Genomic DNA, 20,776 nt, shown 5'->3' on the forward strand with positions numbered 1-20,776 from the left:
TTTATTGCCCTAGCCCAGTGGTTTGCAAACCGCGGCTCACGAGCCACATGCGGCTCTTTGGCCCCTTGAGTGTGGCTCTTCCACAAAATACCACGTGCGGGCACGCACATACAGTGCAATTGAAACTTCGTGGCCCATGCGCAGAAGTCGGTTTTCGGCCTGGGCGAGTCTATTTTGAAGAAGTGGCGTTAGAAGAAGTGGGGGGTGTCGGTCGGTGGGGCGACGGGATACGCAGCGCGAGCAGGTACATTGTTTTGCGGTACGTTCGCTGAGGTTGACCCCTTCCAACTCTCCCATCCATACTCCTCTATCTGAAACAAGTATACAAGACGAGTGTGGATGGGAGAGAAGGGTCCCAGGTTCGATTCCAGTCAAGGGCATGCACCTCATTGCAGGCTCAATCCCTGGCCCTGGTCAGGGTGAGTGCTGGAGGCAACCAATTCATGTGTCTCTCTCACATCAATGTTTCTCTCTCTCTCCCCCTTCCCTTCCACTCTCTCTAAAAGTCAATGGTAAAATATCCTCAGATGAGGATTAACAAAAGAATAAAAAAGGAAATCTCAAAAATACATTTTTACTAATGTTTAGAGAGGAAGGGAAAGGGAGAGGGAGAGAGATAGAAACATTGATGAGAGAAAAACATCATTGATCAGCTGGGGATCAAACCAGCAACCCTGGCATGTGCCCTGATCAGGAATTAAATCAGCGACCTCTTGGTTCATAGGTCGATGCTCAACCACTGAGCAACACCGGCCGGGCAAATAAATAAGTTTAGCAGGAAGCAAAATATGCCTTTCCTTTTGATGATTCTCTACTGGTTCGGTTGCCCTGATATTCAACTACAAATAGGCTCCAAATCTCTGAGCAACGCTTCTGCATTGAGACAAGTATATCCTCCATTTGCAGAAAAGGATCCAGTAGTGGGAGAAAAAAAGAAACTTCACACAGCCAAAATTATTTAACAATTTTTTACTAAAAGAATAAACTTTTATTAAGCACTGTAAGTTTCTTTCCATCGCAATTAACAGAACAACAGACCAATTTCCATCACAGAACAACTCCTGAGACATTTTCGTTCCTTTCTGAAACACTTCCATTACCTCCTCCAGTTTCCCCTAAGAAGCATCCATTCGAACTTACATTAATAAACTATGGAGCTTTTGTGGTGAGGTGGGCCAAAAAGGCAGGGAATTTGGAATCTGGAAGTGGGAAAGAGAAATACATATTATCCATCCACTAATCACACTGTCAAGAGCACAGGAGAAGAGATATTAACACAGGAAAAAAACAATGAAAGAATTTCTTACTTTTGTCAATAACATCATTTATCAGGGAGCACACACACAAAAGAAACACATTGGCTCCTTGTGGTTACATTTTTTTTTTTTACCAAGTATGTTATTCTAAAAATAGAACAGAATAAAATAAAAGATAGGAGGGAAGGTATCTTCTGGGAAGTAACTAAAACAAAGTCATCAGATTTGGCAGGGTTTATCGAGAGAAAATCTGAAGTGTTTAATTTGCTTCATTTACATGAAAATTCACTAGTCATTAGTTACTACCAACACGGACAAAAAGAACATCAATAGAAATACAATGGCAACGTCAGAAGCTGCAATGGGCACCCTAGCACGAGGGGAATTTTATTTTGCTTTTAACTTGGGAAGAATGCTTTTGTAAAAAATGAAGTTATCTTCTTAGAACATCAAAACAACCTGTGGCAATACTGAAGATAATAATCAGTAACAGGGGAATAGGTACACTGAGCTCTACCTGCACCAGCAGACTACTGCAATAAGCCAAGGAAAGAGAGAATTGGAAAGCCGAATCCAAGAAAATGCCAAAGTCACGAGAGGGAGGAAAATATAGGGCGACACACAATGGAACAGTGAAAACTTACCCCCCCGCCCCCAAACCCCAAGCATATTTAGCAAATATGCATCAGGAAGTGAACAAGTACAATGATTAAACCTTAGTAGGATTATACTAACTACTTTAAACTGTGGTCTACTTGTATTGTCATTTCAAAGGAGGGGGTCTTAAAGGAGCCTTCTGTGGGTCCCATGGACTGGATCACTAGAACCAGTGACTTCCACATTCTTTCTAGCCTACATAAACACTGCTCCCCTCCCCCTATCTTAATCATCCTCCCTAATGCCTTGTCTGGCTGTTTTTTCCACAGTGATCAAAAAAAGTTAGTGTGACTTGGCCAACAATGCCAGAAAATCAAGATGGAGACAAAAATAAAATGTCACTAGCTAAAGCAAGTGCCATTTCTTGGGCTTTAGAGTCTACCCCAAGTTCTACTGGCTCAGAATGAAATGATGCAAGTGAGCAGAAGTTTGTCAGACCTAGTCTAGACCAGACTGGCCACTCAGTAAGGGTGGGAGTCATAGGCTGATCCCAAGGCTCACCTGCAGAAATCAGAACTGCAAGTTCTTGGGGACCAGTGTCTATAACTAACAGGGGGGCTTTTGCTTGTGGCCCTATAAGGTAAAGGGGTCATTCCTGGGGGTTCCTTTATGACTGTTTAAGCCACATTATCGTCAAAAAAGGAACCTCAAATGAAGGATGACCGTCTCTTAAAGTGGTACTCACGGCAAAGATCAAATCTGCCTTCTCCAATTTGTCCTCCAATTAGAAAAAAAGTTCATCTCCCAGTAATGAACCTTAGTCTTTCTGGCTTCCAAATTGTGTATTTTGGCAGATAAATGAAAACATGAATATGACTCTTTATGGTTCTTTTTTTGTAACCTTCCAAACCCCAAACGCTGAATGTAAATAAAAATCAAGTTTGGAATTGAGCCACTTGCTTCACCCTGGGCCAGCCTAGGAGAAAGAAGAGGTCTGTGTAAGGGAGAAAAGCAAGCCTTTTGGCAAACTGGAATCACCCGTCAAAGCAGCAATTCTCACAGTGAATGCCTACAAAATAAGAAATGTCCTTCATGCTGTAAGAGTTTACAATACTGTCGTTTGATTGTATCAAATAGATTCAAGATGAGCAGAAACAGCAACAGAAGAAAATACCTTTCCATGTAACTGCAAATATTTCCTATTAGATAATGGAGATCTAGACAGATTTCATTTAACACAGCTCAGTGACTCTGGTTACTTCCCGAGCTCCTAAGGATACCTCCCCCTGTGGCTCCAGAAAGAAATTTCCAAGCCATTCACTACTAAATCCCTCTCCTGCTGGATATAGAAGTGCCAACCTTCACGATGTTGTTACAGGTTAGGCAGGTCCAGGAGAAGAGGGGGCACCAAATTAGGGGAGCTGATTCCAAAGAGGGTGTTTTTTGTATGCTTTGTTCCTGGTTAAATCTGGCTTGGTGTGCACTCTTGTCATCCTGCTTTGGTTTATGTCAGAAGTGTCTGGGCAGGGGGAGAGGCATTTTAGGGCTCCCTCCCCTTGCAGATTGTAGGTTCTCTTAAATTGGGCTAGACTAGGATTAAACAGTCTGAAACGGACTTCAATCTCTCATGATACACCAATTGTAAGTGGGCAGTGAGCAAATAGCCTTCTGGTTGTCTGGGAAAAAATCACCAAGGACCTGCAGTGGGTTAAAGTGCATGGGGTTTTTCAAAAAGAGAGAGAACCCTGATCGAAGTCTAGTCAGGTGAATTCCTATAGAAATAGTACTTCTTGGGCAAGAATATCACAAAGCCCAAAAGGAGGTGTGTGAGGCTGAAGGCCTCAATTCTTGAATGAAGATAGAACGCTAATCTGTAGCAAGCCACGTTCCCATCCCTCAGACTCAGACTGCTGAGGAGGGAAACTGGAAGTGCAAGGTTGTCTCAAGGGTATCTCTGACAAGGAGGAACAGCCTCTTTGTCCTCGGTAGATTCTGGCCTTGCGCAGGGCTGGCAACCTTTTCCAGAATACTCCTTCCTAAAGGCCCAGGCCAGAGTCCTCTGAAGTCTTCCTTGCAAAGCAAATGAAAAGATTCCCGTAGTCAAAATATCAATGAACGAATGAAATAATCTAGGCATGTAAAATCAAATTGTCAATTTCCTCACACTTTCCTATACCACCTTTCCAATGCCAGTCCTCTCTCCCTCAGCTAGTCCTGGCAATTGATTCTAGCCTGAGGCCAGTTTGATAGTGGAGTTCCAGATGAGACTTCCTCTAAATTGGCTGCAAGCTCTGGTCATCACCTCCCACCCCTTCTTGGTCTCCAATCCAGGCTGCTCCTTCACATGAGGAAATGCCCGAATCTTCCCAATCCTATTCCAACCTCCTGTTTTCACCATATGGGATGTGAGGGCTCGGTTCAAGATTAAGCTTGTGACAACCCAACTGTTTGTTGTTCTGAACAGGCAATCTCCGGAAAGTACTTTTTGTCTGCTTTAGAGAAAAGCCCATCTCCTTATAATTGTGATGGGCTGTGACTTAGTAAGGATTTTCAAGTGTGGTCTTTTGAAACCCACCACTCCATAGCAGTGGAAGCATTTCTGGGAAATTCAGTAAATCCTCTGGGACATCACCACGTATGTATGCATGCATACACATATCTCTATATCTATTGATCTGTCTACTTACATAGACAGATCAATAGATATACAGATATATGCACACACATATACATATACTTATATATAAAATACGTATAGATAAATAGATCTGTCTCTTTATATAAAGGGTATGTGTATGCATATAGATACACATATTCATATGTACATCCACACACACCCATACACAAGGTGCACATGCACTCACACATACACGCGCGCGTGCGCACACACACACAGACACAGTCTTCTGAGTTCCCTTTCGTACTCAGTTTCGTTACACTGATTCCCACCCCTTCAGGGTGTGGGCAGCAGGGAGTGGGTGGACTGCACCACATCTTCTATTTTACAAAGAACGCATTAGTTCACAGGCAGGAAAAATCTGCCCAGTACTTTTCTGACTCACTTGAATCCCCCAGTACAAAGGCCATTGGTAGTTTTTGTGTTTTTCAAAAGTATACAAAATAAAATAAAACAAAATAAAATAAAATAGCCAACACTACCTCACTTCCCTGAAAACATCTACTTATCTGATTGTCAGGCCAGCACTAGAGGCAATCATACAAGAACCTGGGGTTGGTGACTGGGGAAAAAGAGTGAGGGTGTGGATACTGGTTACATACAAAGGCCCCACTACTTCAGAGAGCAAACAGGAAGTTAGGAAGCCATATAGGCAGCTGTCCCTACCACCCCGTGGGTTTCATAGATGAGTGTCATGTTGAAGACTCAGCAAACCAAAGCTGGAACTTTCCTACATAGGGCCTTATGTGATGACATTAATTTCTGATGGTCACTACTTTATTAGGCTCCCAGGAGAGGTCAGGAGAATACTGGCATTTCATATTAAAGCTGACAACAGGAGCCAGTCCTGTTGCCATTCATTTTTGACCAGACCTTCCCCAGGAGCAGACCGCTAGGTCTGGAGGCCCAGAAAAAGACCGGGCAGGGAGAAGGATGGATACAATAGGACGTTGCCACAATGTTCTGGGTAAATCTAGGGTAAGCATTGAGGTGCTCCTCTAACGTGGGCCTAAAATCAGACAAGTATATGTTTTCCCCTCTTCCTGATCTGGTAAAGCCATCTGTAGCTTGTCACTCCTCTTTCTGTCGTGCCACAGTTCCCAGGCTTTGCTCTCCCAGGAGGCTTTGCTCTCCCAGGAGGCTCTGCTCGCCGTTCTTCACGGAGAAGTAGCGGCTCTCGTTGTCGCACACGCTGTTCTCGCTGGATAAGGCACACTGTGATGGAGCTGGAAGATGGCGATCGCTCTTCTCCTCCTTGGTCAATGCGCCATTGTTTCCATTTACCTGTGAGCGGGGCAGACTTTGAGGAGGCTCCAGAGATTTAAAGACTCCATCTGAAGTGCCCTGTATCAACAACAGAGATGCTCAGTGGAAATGGCAATCCCAGACTGGCTGACCCTTCCCGAGCATACTCATAAGGAACTCAACGCTGCTTCAGTTCATCCGAAACGCCACAGAGCCCAAAGCGTAACATCTAATGCGCTCTGCTACTGTGCTGAGAACTTAGGGTGACAACACATGGATCTGACTAAAATCCAATGGCAATGACAGCACATAATGACACAACTACCATTTACAAGTTTTACAATATATTTTTCTGATACTAATGGGGACAATAAATGGTAGATATTATCATGTCCCACTTAGAGATGAGGAAGCTGAGGCTGAGAGAGAGTAATGTAACTTGCTCAAGGACACCCAGATAGAAAGAGTTAGGAACTGGTGGGATCAGGCCAGGCTGATGTGCCTCAGTGGTTGAGCATCGACCTATGAACCAGGAGATCACAGTTCGATTCCCAGTCAGGGCATATGCCTGGGTTGCGGGTTTAATCCCCTGTAGGGGGCAGCCAATCGATGATTCTCATTATTCTCTCTCTCCCTCTCCGTTGTGGGCCCAGGATTCCACTGCAAGTCAGCTAGCCTCTAAAGCAGCGGTTCTCAACCCGTAGGTCGCAACCCCTTTGGCGGTCGAACGACCCTTTCACAGGGGTCGCCTAAGACCATCCTGCATATCAGATATTTACATTATGATTCATAACAGTAGCAACATTACAGTTATGAGGTAGCAACGAAAATAATGTTATGGTTGGGTCACAACATGAGGAACTGTATTTAAAGGGCCAGAAGGTTGAGAACCACTGCAAGTCTATTTTAACTGCCATGAGATGCTGTCCATGCTGACAGCTGGACATGTAAATAAAAGGAAAGCAAAACACACCATGAGATCTATGTGCAATATTCCTCAGAATCTTTCATAACTAAAGATATCACTGGTTTTTCTTCTAATTCCAGGAATGTGACTGTTACTGAAATGCTAATGACATGAACTGCATTACCTTGCAGTGCAGTGCTGGCTCTCAATGAATGTTATTAGGAAATAATAACAATTTAATTACTAAGTGGTTGGGCATGTCAGATGCTCTGTTCATTTTACATATAAGACCAATGAGGCTGAAAAAGTAAAATGACTTGCCCAAGATCACTGGCATGCCTAGACTTGCATCTAAGAGTATTCTTTCCACTAGGATACAATACACAGTAGAAATCTAATTCCTGTTGAATTAGTGGTTAGATAGAAATAATAACTACTAATTTTTATTGAGTACTGCCCATGTTCCAGGCTCTGCGCTAAACACATTATTTATTTATTTATTTTTAAAATATGTATTTTACTGATTTTTCACAGAGAGGAAGGGAGAAGGATAGAGAGTTAGAAACATCGATGAGAGAGAAACATCGATTCAGTTGTCCGCTGCACACTCCCCACTGGGGATGTGCCGGTTACCAAGGTACATGCCCCCAACCAGAATTGAACCTGGGACCCTTCAGTCCGCAGGTCGACGCTCTATCCACTGAGCCAAACCGGTTAGGGCTAAGCACTTTATATATATCATCTCATTTAACACTCATAACAACTCTCTGAGGTAGATAACAATTTCTCCATTTCACAGTTGGGAAAACTAAGGCAGAGAGGTTAAATAACTTGTCCAAGGTCACAGAACTGGCAAGTGGCAGAGTCAGATTCAAAGCTAGATCATTTGGCTCCAAAGCCTTTACAACATGGGGGCTACTGTGAATTATTGCTCAAGAACCTGGAAAAAAAGATGAAACTAGTCAAACCCTGGTTCTTGACCATTTCCCATCTTGAATAATTCGGTTCTCGATCACATTGTTTACAGAAAAAATGTCTCAACTGTGGAACAAAACTTCAGTTTCAAATCGACAACCCTTTTAAGCTGATAGCTCAGCATGACAAAAAGCATCTCTCAGGCAACAAACAAGGAGAACGCTTTTTTGTTTCTGCGAAATCAGCACTAAGGATTTGCACAATTTTAAAACATAAAGAGGCCCCCAAGAGTGCCAATGTTGCTAAGGATGTGAAAGAAACTGATCACAGGCAATGGAAGAGGTAGAAAAACTGTTGTTGATTTGGATAAAGGAAAACAGTTAGCCAGGGACAGCACTTGGGAGGCAGTGATATGTGAACAAGCAAAGATGCTGCATGCTGACCCGAAAGACATCCCTGGACCAAATGCTAAAAGTGATTCCTTTACTAGTAAGGCTAGTAGGGGTGGTTCAATAAAAGAAGTGTTTATTTATACCTTAAATAGTACGTTAGGTATGCACTGTATGTAAGAAAGGTTAAAACAATCATTTGGGGGCCTGGAACTGATTAATTCAATTTACATTATTTCTAATGGGAAAAAATGATTCGGTTCTCAAACAAATCACTTCTCGAACAGCCTTCTGGAACGAATTAAGTTCGAGAACCAAGGTTCCACTGTAGTAAAAAATCCACACAATGAATGGAATTAACCACCCGTGGGAGCCAACAGAAAAAGCAAACCATTACAAATAAGTGACTTAAGAATTTGAAAACACACAAAATTCCAGTGGCCTAGGAATACTCTCAAGAAGACAGGTCTATAATGTAAGCAGATTTAATAAGCTGGAACAATAAATTATATAACCCTCTGTAGAAAGGGTGACCGAACAGAAAAAGGAGGGGTAGCAAGGCAAGCAGCAGCAGCTCTGCCAGGGAAGATACCTCACCTAAAAACAAGGTCAGTAAGAAGGCTTCCTGGACCAGGCTACTACTGCAGTAGATAACAGTGCCCCCAGCAATCTTAGTCAAGAGAAACATAGTGTGACCTAGCACCCCTTGTTTTCCCCGTTTTTTCATGTGTGAAATAGAATAATAGCATCTATTTGATAGGTTTCTGTAAGGGTTCAATGAAGTACTCATTGTAAAGTACTTAGGCATGTGCTAGCTGGCACTGTGAGAACTCATTAAATGCCAGTTACTTTTATTGTTCTGATCTCAGGTCCTCAAGTATTTTAAAATTTTATTTTAGAGAGAGAGGAAGAGAGAGATAGAAACATCAATGAGAGAGAATCATTGATCCACTGCCTCCTGCACACCTCCTACTGGGAATCAAGCCCACAACCCAGGCATGTGCCCTGACAGGGAATCGAACTGGTGACCTCTTGGTTCATGAGTAGATGCTCAACCATAGAGCCATGCCGTCCAGGGCCCACATATTATTTCTGTGATCCTCATTAATGTGAGTCAACCACTGAGAGATGGACTCACTGTTATTATAGCAAAAATAGGTTTTTCAGACTATATACCCAATGATCAGATCCTGAACCCCAGCCAGTTCCCCAAGGCTGTATTACCTTATGGGAGCCTATCCTAGTGACCAGTTTTCCTTGTAGGTGTAATCCCTTTTACTTTACGGAACAGCTTCTGGAAAAAGTTGAGAAACTTTGGAAATATCCCAAAGTTATTGCTCTCTGGCTTTGGAGTGCATTACAAAATGCTTTGTGTGTATGTGTGTGTTGGGGGGAGGGCTTACCATTCTCGTTCCATTTTTGGCTCAAAGTAACATTAAAGAAAATCTGTATTCTTTGAGAAAACATCAGACAATGGGGGTGAATATGGAAACAGTGAGGGTTGGCTGTATAATGGAGACCTCATTTGAGATTGAGAACTGGCAATAAAGTGGCCTTGGAGTATGGTTTAGGCAGTGACCCTTGTGAGGATTAGAGACTGCATGTAACATGTTTAGTAGAGGGTGTGGTAGGAAGTATGCACTCAAGAAAAGGGAGCTGCTGCCCAGCCCTGTGGCTCAGTGGTTGAGCGTCGACCTATGAACCAGGAGGTTGCGATTCAATTCCTGGTCAGGGCACATGCCTAGGTTGTAGGCTCAATCCCCAGAGTGGGGCGTGCAGGAGGGGGCCAATCAATGATTCCCTCTCATCACTGATGTTTCTATCTCTCTCTCCCTCTCCCTTCCTCTCTGAAATCAATAAAATATATTTTAAAAAAAGAATCAGCAGCCCGACTGGCTTGGCTCAGTGGTTGAGAATCGATCTATGGACCAGGAGGCCACGGTTCGATTCCCGGTCGGGGCACATGCCCAGGTTGCAGGCTCAATCCCGTGTGGGGCATGCAGGAGTCAGCCGATCCATCGTTTCCTCTCATAATTGATATTTATTTCCCTCTCCCTTCCTCTCTAAAATCAATAAAAATTATATTGTAAAAAAATAAAAAAGAATCAGCAGAATGGTTTCAGCTCCTCCCCTCACATATTCAGCAAAGGCCAAAGTCCAGTTTTCTAAGCATCCCTTGTAGCCTTCGAGGAGCTCAGGCATATTGCTAGCAATCCTAATGTTAACTTCACTCTGGTAGCACATATTATGGTACCTAGAGGTCTTCGGGAGAATACACTGGTTTTTGTCTTGTGGCCTCGCTCAGTGAAAAGGATGACACCCTGCAGCCCTGTGGAATCAGCCTGGGCAGTTAATGCTCACTAGACAGCTAGAGAGCAAGGGAATAACATCAAATGCCAGGAGAAGCTGTGAAAGGCCCCAGATTTCTGATCTCTTGCCATTTCGCTGAAAAGGTAAGGGGTATCAAACAGAAGCAAAATAATCTCAAAAAGGTACTTACTTGTTTATTTCCTTTTTTAGATCCTTTGAATCCTCTACCAGTCTGTTCTTTTCCATGCCTTTAGAAAGTGGGAGGAAAGTGACCATGAGAAACATAGAAAGCCCATACCTCCATTTTTACTTATCAACAACTCATTTCCTCTCAGAAGTTTGACCCTCATAAGTTAGATGCCCCTCCTCTGTGCTCTCACGATAAATCTCTATCACTTTCATTTCTATGTTATACCAAATTATTCTGTGTCCCATGTCCTCCTCTAGGTGCAAAAACTTTTCATCAAGGCAGGGCATTTAGTCTATGTTTCCTGAACTAAACTGAAAGCTGGCTTTAAAAATGGAAAGGTACTTAATGCCCCTTAACTTATTAGAACGATTCAATAGCTGGGCATTTCCCTAAGGGTCCTTTGATTAACACTAGCTCATACCAACCTATTCGAATACATACCCCTTTCCTGGTCCACCAACAGAAACCACTTGCATGCCAAAGCCTCGGCCCCTGGAGGGTCTGCTGCCAGCCCATTGGCCCACAACCATGCCAGCAATCTCCAGTTTTCCTCCTTGGGGTGGGATTGGATGGAGACCTAGAGAGAGGAAGAATGCAGTAAGGAGCGATAAGTAGAAGGTAGCTTAGATAAGACATGTAACAAAAGATCCTACAGCCCACCTACTTGGCTTATTTCCATTTCTCTATGATAAGGACTCCATGATAACAAAGGGTCCTGGTGAAAGCAAATTTAGGGACGGAGGGTTGAAGACCTGTACACATCCACTTTAGCAAGTGGGCTGTGGATGATTCATTTTTTCTCAACTACAGAGCCTGGCAAATAGCAGACAATCAATATTTATTGAGGGAATGAATGTCTTAGAATCTCATTATAGGAGAATTATAGGCCAAAACCACTTTTGATTTAAATATGTATCATTATTCCCTAGAGAATTAGCCAAGCAACCAAATGAAGCTGAAAATAATGAAACTAAACTAACAGTAATTTATCACTAAAAAGCAAGAATAGCAACAGTTGAAAACCAGAACAAATTCAAGACAAGATAGCATATCTTCTTAAAACAGGAAATTCCAACTCCATGTTGTGGGAGCCTACTGGCACAGAACTTTGTAATTTGGCACTAAAGGAATCATTCATAAAATAGAGTTCTAGTAAAACTTAAATTTTAGTTCATTGAGCCTAGCTGGTATGGCTCAGTGGTTGAGTGTCTACTTATGAACCAGGAGGTCACAGTTCAATTCTAGTCAGTGCACATGCCCGGGTTGCAGGCTCAATACCCAGTAGGGGGCACGCAGGAGGCAGCCAACCAATGATTCTCTCTCATCACTGATGTTTCTATCTGTTCTCTCCCTCTCTGAAATTACAAAATATATTTTTTAAAAGTTTAATTCATGGATAAAACCCAAATATTAATAACCCTTCTCTCATTTAGCAGGTTATTAGTAAAGAGCCCTCCATTTACATAAAAGTGGAATTCTAAGGGACTAGGATGCTAGCTAGTCCTAAGAGGGAAGGAAAACTTGCGTTTGGGGGATCTTGTGGCCCTTCAGGAGGCAGGAGGCTCCTCATGAACCACTCGTGACTGGAGACTAAGCATTGCCGTAACCTGGGGCAATGGCGCGGACCTCCTGAAAAGCTGGCCTTAACTCTGTCTTCTGATCAACAAGCAAAGAATGAGAGAGAGAGATCAGAGCCATAGTGTCACCTTCAAAGGATGAAATAAATGGGTGCCTCCCTGTTTCTAAGATTTGATCACTACCTCACTGAACAGGGAGTTAGTTACCACAGCAGATATCACACTGCTCATCTAAGCAGAGCCTTAAGCTAAACATCCATACTGAATTCTGTGACCCTCAGTTTAACACAAACTTCAACTTACAGTTTTATTTTTACTATATATTTAATGATTTCAGAAAGGAAGGAAGAGGGAGAGAGAGATAGAAACATCAATGATGAACGAGAATCATTGATCGGCTGCCTCCTGTACATCCCCTACTGGGGATGGAGCCCACAACCCGGGCATGTGCCCTGACAGGAAACTGAACCATGACTTCCTGGTTCATAGGTCAATGTTCAACCACTGAGCCACACTGGCCAGGCTCCAGCTTTACTTTTAAAATAACGAGCAACAGACAACAAACACCTTCAACCACAGCAATGACTTCCCACCTTATCACAGAATCTCCATATTTCATGTTAAAATGTCCCCATTAAAATATCCTGTTTTACCAGGGGACAGGTTGTTTACATGATCAGGATCAGCTTTCTGAGCTACCTAGGCATGACAGTCTATTCATCATTAAGCTGCAGCTCAGGTGTCAGCATAATTTAATAATTTATACATGTTTGTGGGTGTGGGTGTGTGTTTTCCCCATTAAACTGCTACCTGGGAGGGCATGGTCAGTAACTTACTTCGCTCTGTGCTTCTGGAAATGTATCAGATCTCCCCCCACCCCCCCGAATAGAAATGGGTACATCACGCTATGGTCATCTGCCGACACTGGTCACTTACTTGTCACCGCTCTACCTGTAAGCACCTTGTATATCTGCCTAATGAGGACTGAGAGATCAAACCAGCAACCGTGAAGATCCCACTCATATGAATTATAGTTCTCAAAGGTAATTAAGTGGCTCCTGGTTTCTGCACCAGTTACTTCAGGAGTTTGGTTGGTGAGAATCAAATTCTTTCGGATCAACCACCTCTATGGAGAGTGGTCTGGGAAGTCAGGGGACTTGCTTCCCTAAGCTAAAGCCCTCTCTCTCTCCTTTTTATTGTGGCTCTCCTTTTTATATATATGCTCTATCTTTTTAAAATATATATATATATATTTTTATTTATTTCAGAAAGGAAGGGAGAGGTAGAGAGGTATAGAAACATCAATGATGAGAGGAAATAATTGATTGGAGGCTTCCTGCATGCCCCCTATTGGGAATCAAGTCTGCAACCCAGGCATGTGCCCTGACCGGGAATCGAACTGTGACCTCCTGGTTCATCAGTCAATGCTCAACCACTGAGCCATACCGGCTGGGTTACAGCCCTCTAGCTCAGTAAGCTCCTCTTCAAATGACCACAACACAGCACAGATGTTAAGTGAGATAAGACGTATGTGGCACCACTAATTCTGTAACTGGCAATAATTACTGGATTGGCTATTGTGAAATAGGTTGAGGATGTCAAATACCTCATTCTTAGGTACTGACCTGCAAACCCCCGGCTCCTTCCATGAGGAGGAGGTGGCATTGAGCCCATGGCTCGGGGATAAAATGAAACAGGATAGAGAGGTGGCATCATGGGAGGCACAAAAGCAGGTGATGGAAGTAGAGCAGAAGGCGGTGGATAGTTCATGTTGACTCCTTCAAGGATACTCTGTCTCATCTTTTCCACTTTGGTTGCCAACTCAGCCTTTAAAATGAGGAACAGAATAATAATAGCAGCTGCAATTCTTTGAACTTCTCTGTTTCAAATACAGTATTTATTGGGCACTCTAGGTACAGTCTCATAAGTCTGTTCCCATCAACGGAATCAAGGCCTAGAGTAAAATGGCCAAGGCGACACACTCAGAAAAGCCTGTCTGGCACCAAAGCCCCCACTTTTCATGACACTGCACTGCCAGCATACTAGCTCTGGTTGAGGACTTGTGAGGCACATTGACTAGGACAAGAAAGACAAATAGACAAATATGATAATAAGTATTCACTGTTGGTCCATTACAGGGCAAACGGGAGGTAACAGAATTAGGTAAAAGAGAGAACCAAACCCTGACATATACAAAACAAAGCCTTTCAACCTTCTCTTCCATCCCCAGGATCAGAGACCTTGAGCTGTCAAAGGTAAGTCCATGCCTCTAGCACAGAGCTTGATGAACTTGCTCTGAAAAGGGCCCCATGGTAAATATTTGAGGCTCTGTGGGCCACATGGTCTGTTACAACTATTCTACTCCGCCATAAATGAATGAATATGGATGTGCTCCAATAAAACTTTATGAAACTAAAAACCTCAATTTTGGAATACTTTGCTGACCCCTGCTCTAGTCCTTGAGCTCAAGCACACCACCCCTGAATGGATAAAGGAGCAATTGAGGGTTCCTTTCCCTGCCTCTCACGTTTCCCAAAATTTCACTGCAAAAAAAAAAAATCCCCTTCTTCTACTCTGTTAATTGCTTCGTTACCCTCTTCTATTTCTAAACATAGTTCCTTTACAAAAATATTATCACTTGCAGAAGTGACTTAGTTTTTGTAAATAATAAGGAAGATGACGTTCTAAGAATTGCAGGAAAGATATAGTATATCTGAGGATTCCATGAGGAAAAATACTCAGAGTAAGGAAAGTAATATGAAAATGTGAAGTTCGTAAGAAAAAAGCTTTCCAGCATGATTCTGTAACATGCACATCAGGCTCTGGGCCTTTGGGACTAACACTGACCAAGTTAGGTCAAGGTCAGACACATTCTGCCACTTCTGCTACCTCCCTCCCATGTCTCTGCGCTGCTCCTACCCCACCCATTCATGCCCACAGCAGATGAGGGAAGGTTCTCAGCGGCTGCCCGCAATGCTGGTACCTGGCCATCACAGAGCTCCACCAGGGACACTCGCTCTCGGCCCGCTTTAATGAGCTTGCTCTGGAACAGCTTGCCATCGAAGTAAATCCAGGGGCAGCAGTGCTCCCAGGGGACTGGCTGGCCACAGGCATCATTAGCAAACAGAGCTGTGTCCACCCCACTCATGAAGAGGGCAGCAAGCTGGATCCCTCGGGCATCCAGTTTCTCAATCTGAAACCACCACAAAGGAAAACCTATTAGGAAATTCATGTTATTGGTTACATTTAATCTTATTCCCATTATGCTGATTATTCCAGTTAAATATGAACATGTTATCTTTCAATACAGACATCTGGCTGCACAGCAGCTTCTATCCACGTCTTTCCCTGAGACGGTTTGAAAGACACTCATTACAACAACAACAACAACGACATCAGCTTTGAAACTTTAAAAAGAACCAACTTGAGATACCAGGTTCTTTTGCTTGTCAAATTAGAAGAAAATTAAAAAACTAAAGACCAAAATATGTCAGTGCGATATGTCAATTACATCTCAATAAAACTAGAATAAAAGGATGGAAGGTGAATACTTATTCAGAGACAAAAAGGGAACACCAGCATCAGTCTGCTGGTGAGCATGCAGTGAAATAAATGGGCATGCTCATAAAGAGCTGATGAGGAAGGGGTATGACAATTAAGCAACATGTATCAAGAACTTTGAAAATGTTCACATTTGTTGACTCAGAAATTCTACTTTTAGGAATCTATTCTAAGGAAGTAGGGATGTGAATAAAGCTCTATGCATAAAAATGTTAATTGTAATATTATATATAATAGGGGGAAAACTGGAAACCAAACAGCCAACACTCTAATAATTAAATGATACATCTATATGATAAAATATTATTTACTAAAAAGTTTAAGACATAAAATATATGCTATGTTAATATATATATATATATATATATTACATAAACAGTATCTTCACTATGTAAAAAATGCATGACAAAAGACTGGAAGAGCCCTGGCCCATGTGGATCAGTGGTTAGAGTGTGGAATATTCAGCCTCAAGAAAGAAGGAAATTCTGCCATTTACGACAACATGGCTGGACCTTGAGGGTATTATGCTATAGGAAATAAGTCAGACAGAGAAAGACAAATATTGTATGATCTCATTTATATGTGGAATCTAAAAAACAAACTAAAACCCAAAAAAAGTCATAGAAAAAAAGATCAGATTTGATATTATCAGAGATGGGGGTGGATAAAAGTGGCCAAAGGTAAAAACTTCCAGTTGTAAGGTAAATAATACTAGGGATGTAATGTACAGCAGGATGACTATACCTAACACTGCTGTATGATAATAGGAAAGTTAAGAGAATAAATCTTAAGAGTTCTCACCATGAGGAAAAAATTAGGGTGGGCAAAAGTAGATTTGCACTTATGAGTACATGAAACACAGTTTATTCTTGTGTTATTTATTCTTTTCCATATGAACAACTATAAGCCTATTTTTGCCTTGTATATATAGTATCTGTATGAGATGACAGATGGTAGCTAAACTTATTGTAGTAATTATTCCATGATGTATATACCATTTGTGCTATACCACCTAAACTTATACAGTGCTATATGTCAATTACATCTCAATAAACCTAGAATAAAAGGATGGAAGGTGGAAATTTACTCAGAGACAAAAAAGAGACACCAGGATCAGTCTCTAAAGTGTATCTTAAAGAGTTAGAAACTTTATCATGGTCTATGGACCACAGCTTATTAGTCTTGTATAATATTCACCTTTTCTGTCCATCCTCACAAATCAGTATGGGGGCAGTGCACCTCTTTTATTAAAAAAAAATATTTTTATTGATTTCAGAGAGGGAGGAAGAGGGAGAGAGAAACATCAGTGATGAGAGAAAAATCATTGATTGGCCGCCTCCTGCAAACCTCACACAGGGGATGGAGCCCACAACCCAGGCATGTGCCCTGAGCAGGAATCGAACCGTGACCTCCTGGTTCATAGGTCAATGCTCAACCACTGAACCACACTGGCTGCGCTATAGGCACCTCTTGATGTTATTAATAGACATATTTGGCTAATGTAAATAAAACATTTACCTGTAGAACTTACTCTTCTCCCAGCTCCAGAAAGAAAAAAAAAGACCTAAAGTAAAGCTATGAGCTCATGAAAGAAAATTTAAAGGAGGACAGATCAAATCACCTTGAGTTCTTGAAGTTGATCTGGTTCATAAAGCTGGGAAGATACAGCCTGGGCAAGGAAGGTGTCTAGCTCATGGCGATACAGAATTCGACCGCCAGGCCACTGGACCATGTACCTAGAAAATAAAAGCATCACTATTAAGTTATAAAAGCTCATTTAAGCTAAGATACTGATCATGGGCCAGATCCTAGGCTTGGTTTTGGTGATTCTAATGAAATGAAGTAAAAGACAGGACAGTGTGTTAAGTACCAACACAGAAGAATGCACAGGGAGCTATAAGAGCACAGAAGAGGGCTACGACTTGTCTTATTTTTTTATTTTTAAAATCCCTTTCGTGTCTCAAGATCAGTTAAATTGCTGCTTGGTTTTTATTCTGCTTTTTATCTTTTTTTTAAAAAAATTTACCTCATAGGTTGACGTTCAACAACAGCCACGCCAGCTGGGCCCATTTTATCTTTTTTTTTTTAAATATATTTTATTGATCTTTTACAGAGAGGAAGGGAGAGAGTTAGAGAGTTAGAAACATTGATGAGAGAGGAACATCGATCAGCTGCCTCCTGCACATCTCCTACTGGGGATGTGCCCGCAACCCAGGTACATGCCCTTGACCGGAATTGAACCTGGGACCTTTCAGTCCGCAAGCCGACGCTCAATCCACTGAGCCAAACCGGTTTCGGCCCATTTTATCTTTTAAAAAGCATAGGGATTGGGAGCTGAGAGAACTGGGTTCAAACTCTTTCACTACCCCTTACTAGCTATGCAACCTTTGAATCTTTATTTCCTCATCTATAAACAGAGATAAATAATACTTTTTAGCGCTATTATGAGGATTTAGTGGTATCACACACAAAGGGCTGACTTAGCATATTGCCAGGTACATATATGTAATATTATAAAACCTGTTCTTGATTTTCCAAACATTGATTATTGCCTCATGCTTTAATAATGAGCTTATACAGGGTACTGATTTATGCAGGTCAGTTTCCCCCATGATAAATGACTCCAGATGATGCCACTCCTTTTTCGGTTCTTAGGTCTTTTTAAAAGTAAACTTTATATTTTTTCCCCGGTTTGGGGGCTTATCATTGCTGTCACTGGGGCTGGTTCTAAGAATAGTTCCTATTCCCTGAGTCACCTCTGTTACAATTGGCTACTTCTGATTTGTTGTACACTGGGTAATCAGATGACCAAATTGTCAGAAATGTGTCTAAATTAAGAATAAATAGGTTGAACAGGAGGCTAAGGTTCTCTTCAGTGGAAGCAAACAAACTATTAGAACACAATCTAAGTGATAGTTTATAGTTGTTCATGAACAATTTTTACTTATTTTCATGTTCCTGGATGTGTTTTTTAAGAAAAACACACCCAGAGAATTGCCCAGCCAGTGTGGCTCAGTGGTTGAGCACTGACCTATGAACCAGGAGGTCACAATTCAATTCCTGGTCTGGGCACATGCCCAGGTTGCAGGCTCGATCCCCAGTAGGGGGTGTGCAGGGGCAGCCCATCAATGATTCTCTCTCATCACTGATATTTCTATCTCTCATCACTGATATTTCTATCTCTCTCCCTCTCCCTTCTTCTCTCTGAAAATAAAAAAAAAAATTACAAAAAAGGGGGTTGCTTTAAAAACAAAACCCAGAGAATCAAATAAATGAGAAAATGAACTACTAATATACTTTTGAGAGAAAAGATAAACAAAACATATAATTCCAGAGTTAATATGAGACAATATAGGGCTGTAGCCCAGGAATATATTAGAAACTAGGAGGTATAAATCTTATCTATTATTCTTTGCTTTAAATATATCATTTTTCTTAATTTCAGAGAGGAAGAGAAAGACACATCAACGATGAGAGAGAATCATTTATTGGCTGCCTCCTGTACACCCCACACTAGGGATTTAACCTGCAACCTCGGCATGTGCCCTGACCTGGAATTGAACCTTGACCTCCTTCCTGGTTCATAGGCTGACGCTCAACCTCTGAGCCATGCCGGCCAAGCTTATCTATTACTCTTAATGGGAAGATTTCCTTTTTTTAAAAAAAAATGTATTTTATTGATTTTTTACAGAGAGGAAGGGAGAGTGATAGAGAGTTAGAAACATCGACAAGAGAGAAACATCAATCAGCCGTCTCCTGCACATCCTCAGAAGCACAGGTGCGTGTTACTCATACCAAAGTAGCATCCAGGGCAGCATCTTTTTTTAATTTTTTTTTATTTATTTCAGAGAGGAAGGGAGAGGGGAAAGAGAGACAGAAACATCAATGATGAAAGAGAATCATTGACTGGCTGCCTCCTGCATGCCCCCTGCTGGGGATCGAGCCTGCAACTCAGGCATGTGCCCTTGACCAGAATTGAACCTGGGATCCTCCAGTCTGCAGGTGAACGCTCTATCCACTGAGCCAAACCAGCCAGGGCAATAGGAAGACTTCTTAAGTCACCAATCTTAATCTCAAGGTAGTTAGAAAATTAATATATATTAAGATTAAGTCTCTCTTATGTTATAGGGCCCCCTGCATGTATTAAAATCCTCAAACAGCTCTGTAGGATTAATATAACGGTTTATAATGAGGTTAATGGATGACTTTATTTATTTATTTAATCTATTTTATTGATTTTTTACAGAGAGGAAGGGAGAGGGATAGAGAGTTAGAAACATCAATGAGAGAGAAGCAACGATCAGCTACCTCCTGCACACCCCCCACTGGGGATGTGCCTGCAACTAAGGTATATGCCCTTGACGGGAATCAAACCCAGGACTCTTAAGTCCCCAGGCCAACGCACCATCCAGTGAGCCAAACCAGCTAGAGCGACTTTATTTATTTATTTTTAAAATATGTTGTATTGATTTTCTACAGAGAGGAAGGGAGAGGGATAGAAAGTTAGCAACATTGATGAGAGAGAAACACCGATCAGCCGCCTCCTGCACACCCCCGACTGGGGATGTGCCTGCAACCCAGGTACATGCCCTTGACCGGAACCGAACCCAGGACCCTTGAGTCTGCAGGCTGACGCTCTATCTACTGAGCCAAACTGGTTCTGGCCGACTTTATTTCTTTTAAATGTTTTTAAATTGATTTTAGAGAGAGGAAGAGAGGGAGAGGGAGAGAGAGAGAGATTGGCTGCCTCCTACATGCCCCCTACTGAGGATCAAGCCCATAACCCGGGCATGCCCCTAAACTAGGAATCAAGCTATGAGCTCCTGGTTCATAGGTTGACGCTCAACCACTGAGCCATGCCAGCTGGGGAGAAATGGATGAGTTTAGTAGGTTAAGGTGACTTATCCAAGCTGCAAAACACCAGAGCCAGAATTCAAACTGAGGTCTGTCTAGTTTCAAAGCTCAGTGCTCTATAACCCTCTGGTGACTTGTAGGGACTGACTTCTTTGCACAAAAACTTACTTCCGACAGAACCTAGCGACAGAACCTAGACACAGAAGCTAGAGACTGAACCTAGAGACGGAACATGGCAAAAGATCCTGGACAGAAACTGGCAACAGAACCTAGAGATAGAACCTAGTGAGAGAACCTG

The 20,776-nt window shown here is 42.2% G+C and overlaps 1 protein-coding gene across 1 annotated transcript in view; it reads right to left on the reverse strand.

Annotated features, from left to right (window-relative positions):
- Window positions 1-954: 954 nt before the first annotated feature.
- Window positions 955-20,776, reverse strand: part of FAM120C (family with sequence similarity 120C) — a 65,698-nt gene continuing 45,876 nt past the window's right edge. The window contains exons 12-17 of the mRNA XM_006771325.2: window positions 17,246-17,360; window positions 15,047-15,256; window positions 13,689-13,890; window positions 10,928-11,063; window positions 10,487-10,544; window positions 955-5,874 (exon numbers count right to left, since the gene is read on the reverse strand). Coding sequence (XP_006771388.2) covers window positions 5,602-5,874; window positions 10,487-10,544; window positions 10,928-11,063; window positions 13,689-13,890; window positions 15,047-15,256; window positions 17,246-17,360 — 994 coding nt within the window. The 3' untranslated portion in view covers window positions 955-5,601. The remainder of the gene's footprint in view (window positions 5,875-10,486; window positions 10,545-10,927; window positions 11,064-13,688; window positions 13,891-15,046; window positions 15,257-17,245; window positions 17,361-20,776) is intronic.

This window comes from Myotis davidii, unplaced genomic scaffold (genome assembly GCF_000327345.1).
Source record: "Myotis davidii unplaced genomic scaffold, ASM32734v1 scaffold2663, whole genome shotgun sequence".
NCBI classification, from domain to species: Eukaryota; Metazoa; Chordata; class Mammalia; order Chiroptera; family Vespertilionidae; genus Myotis; species Myotis davidii.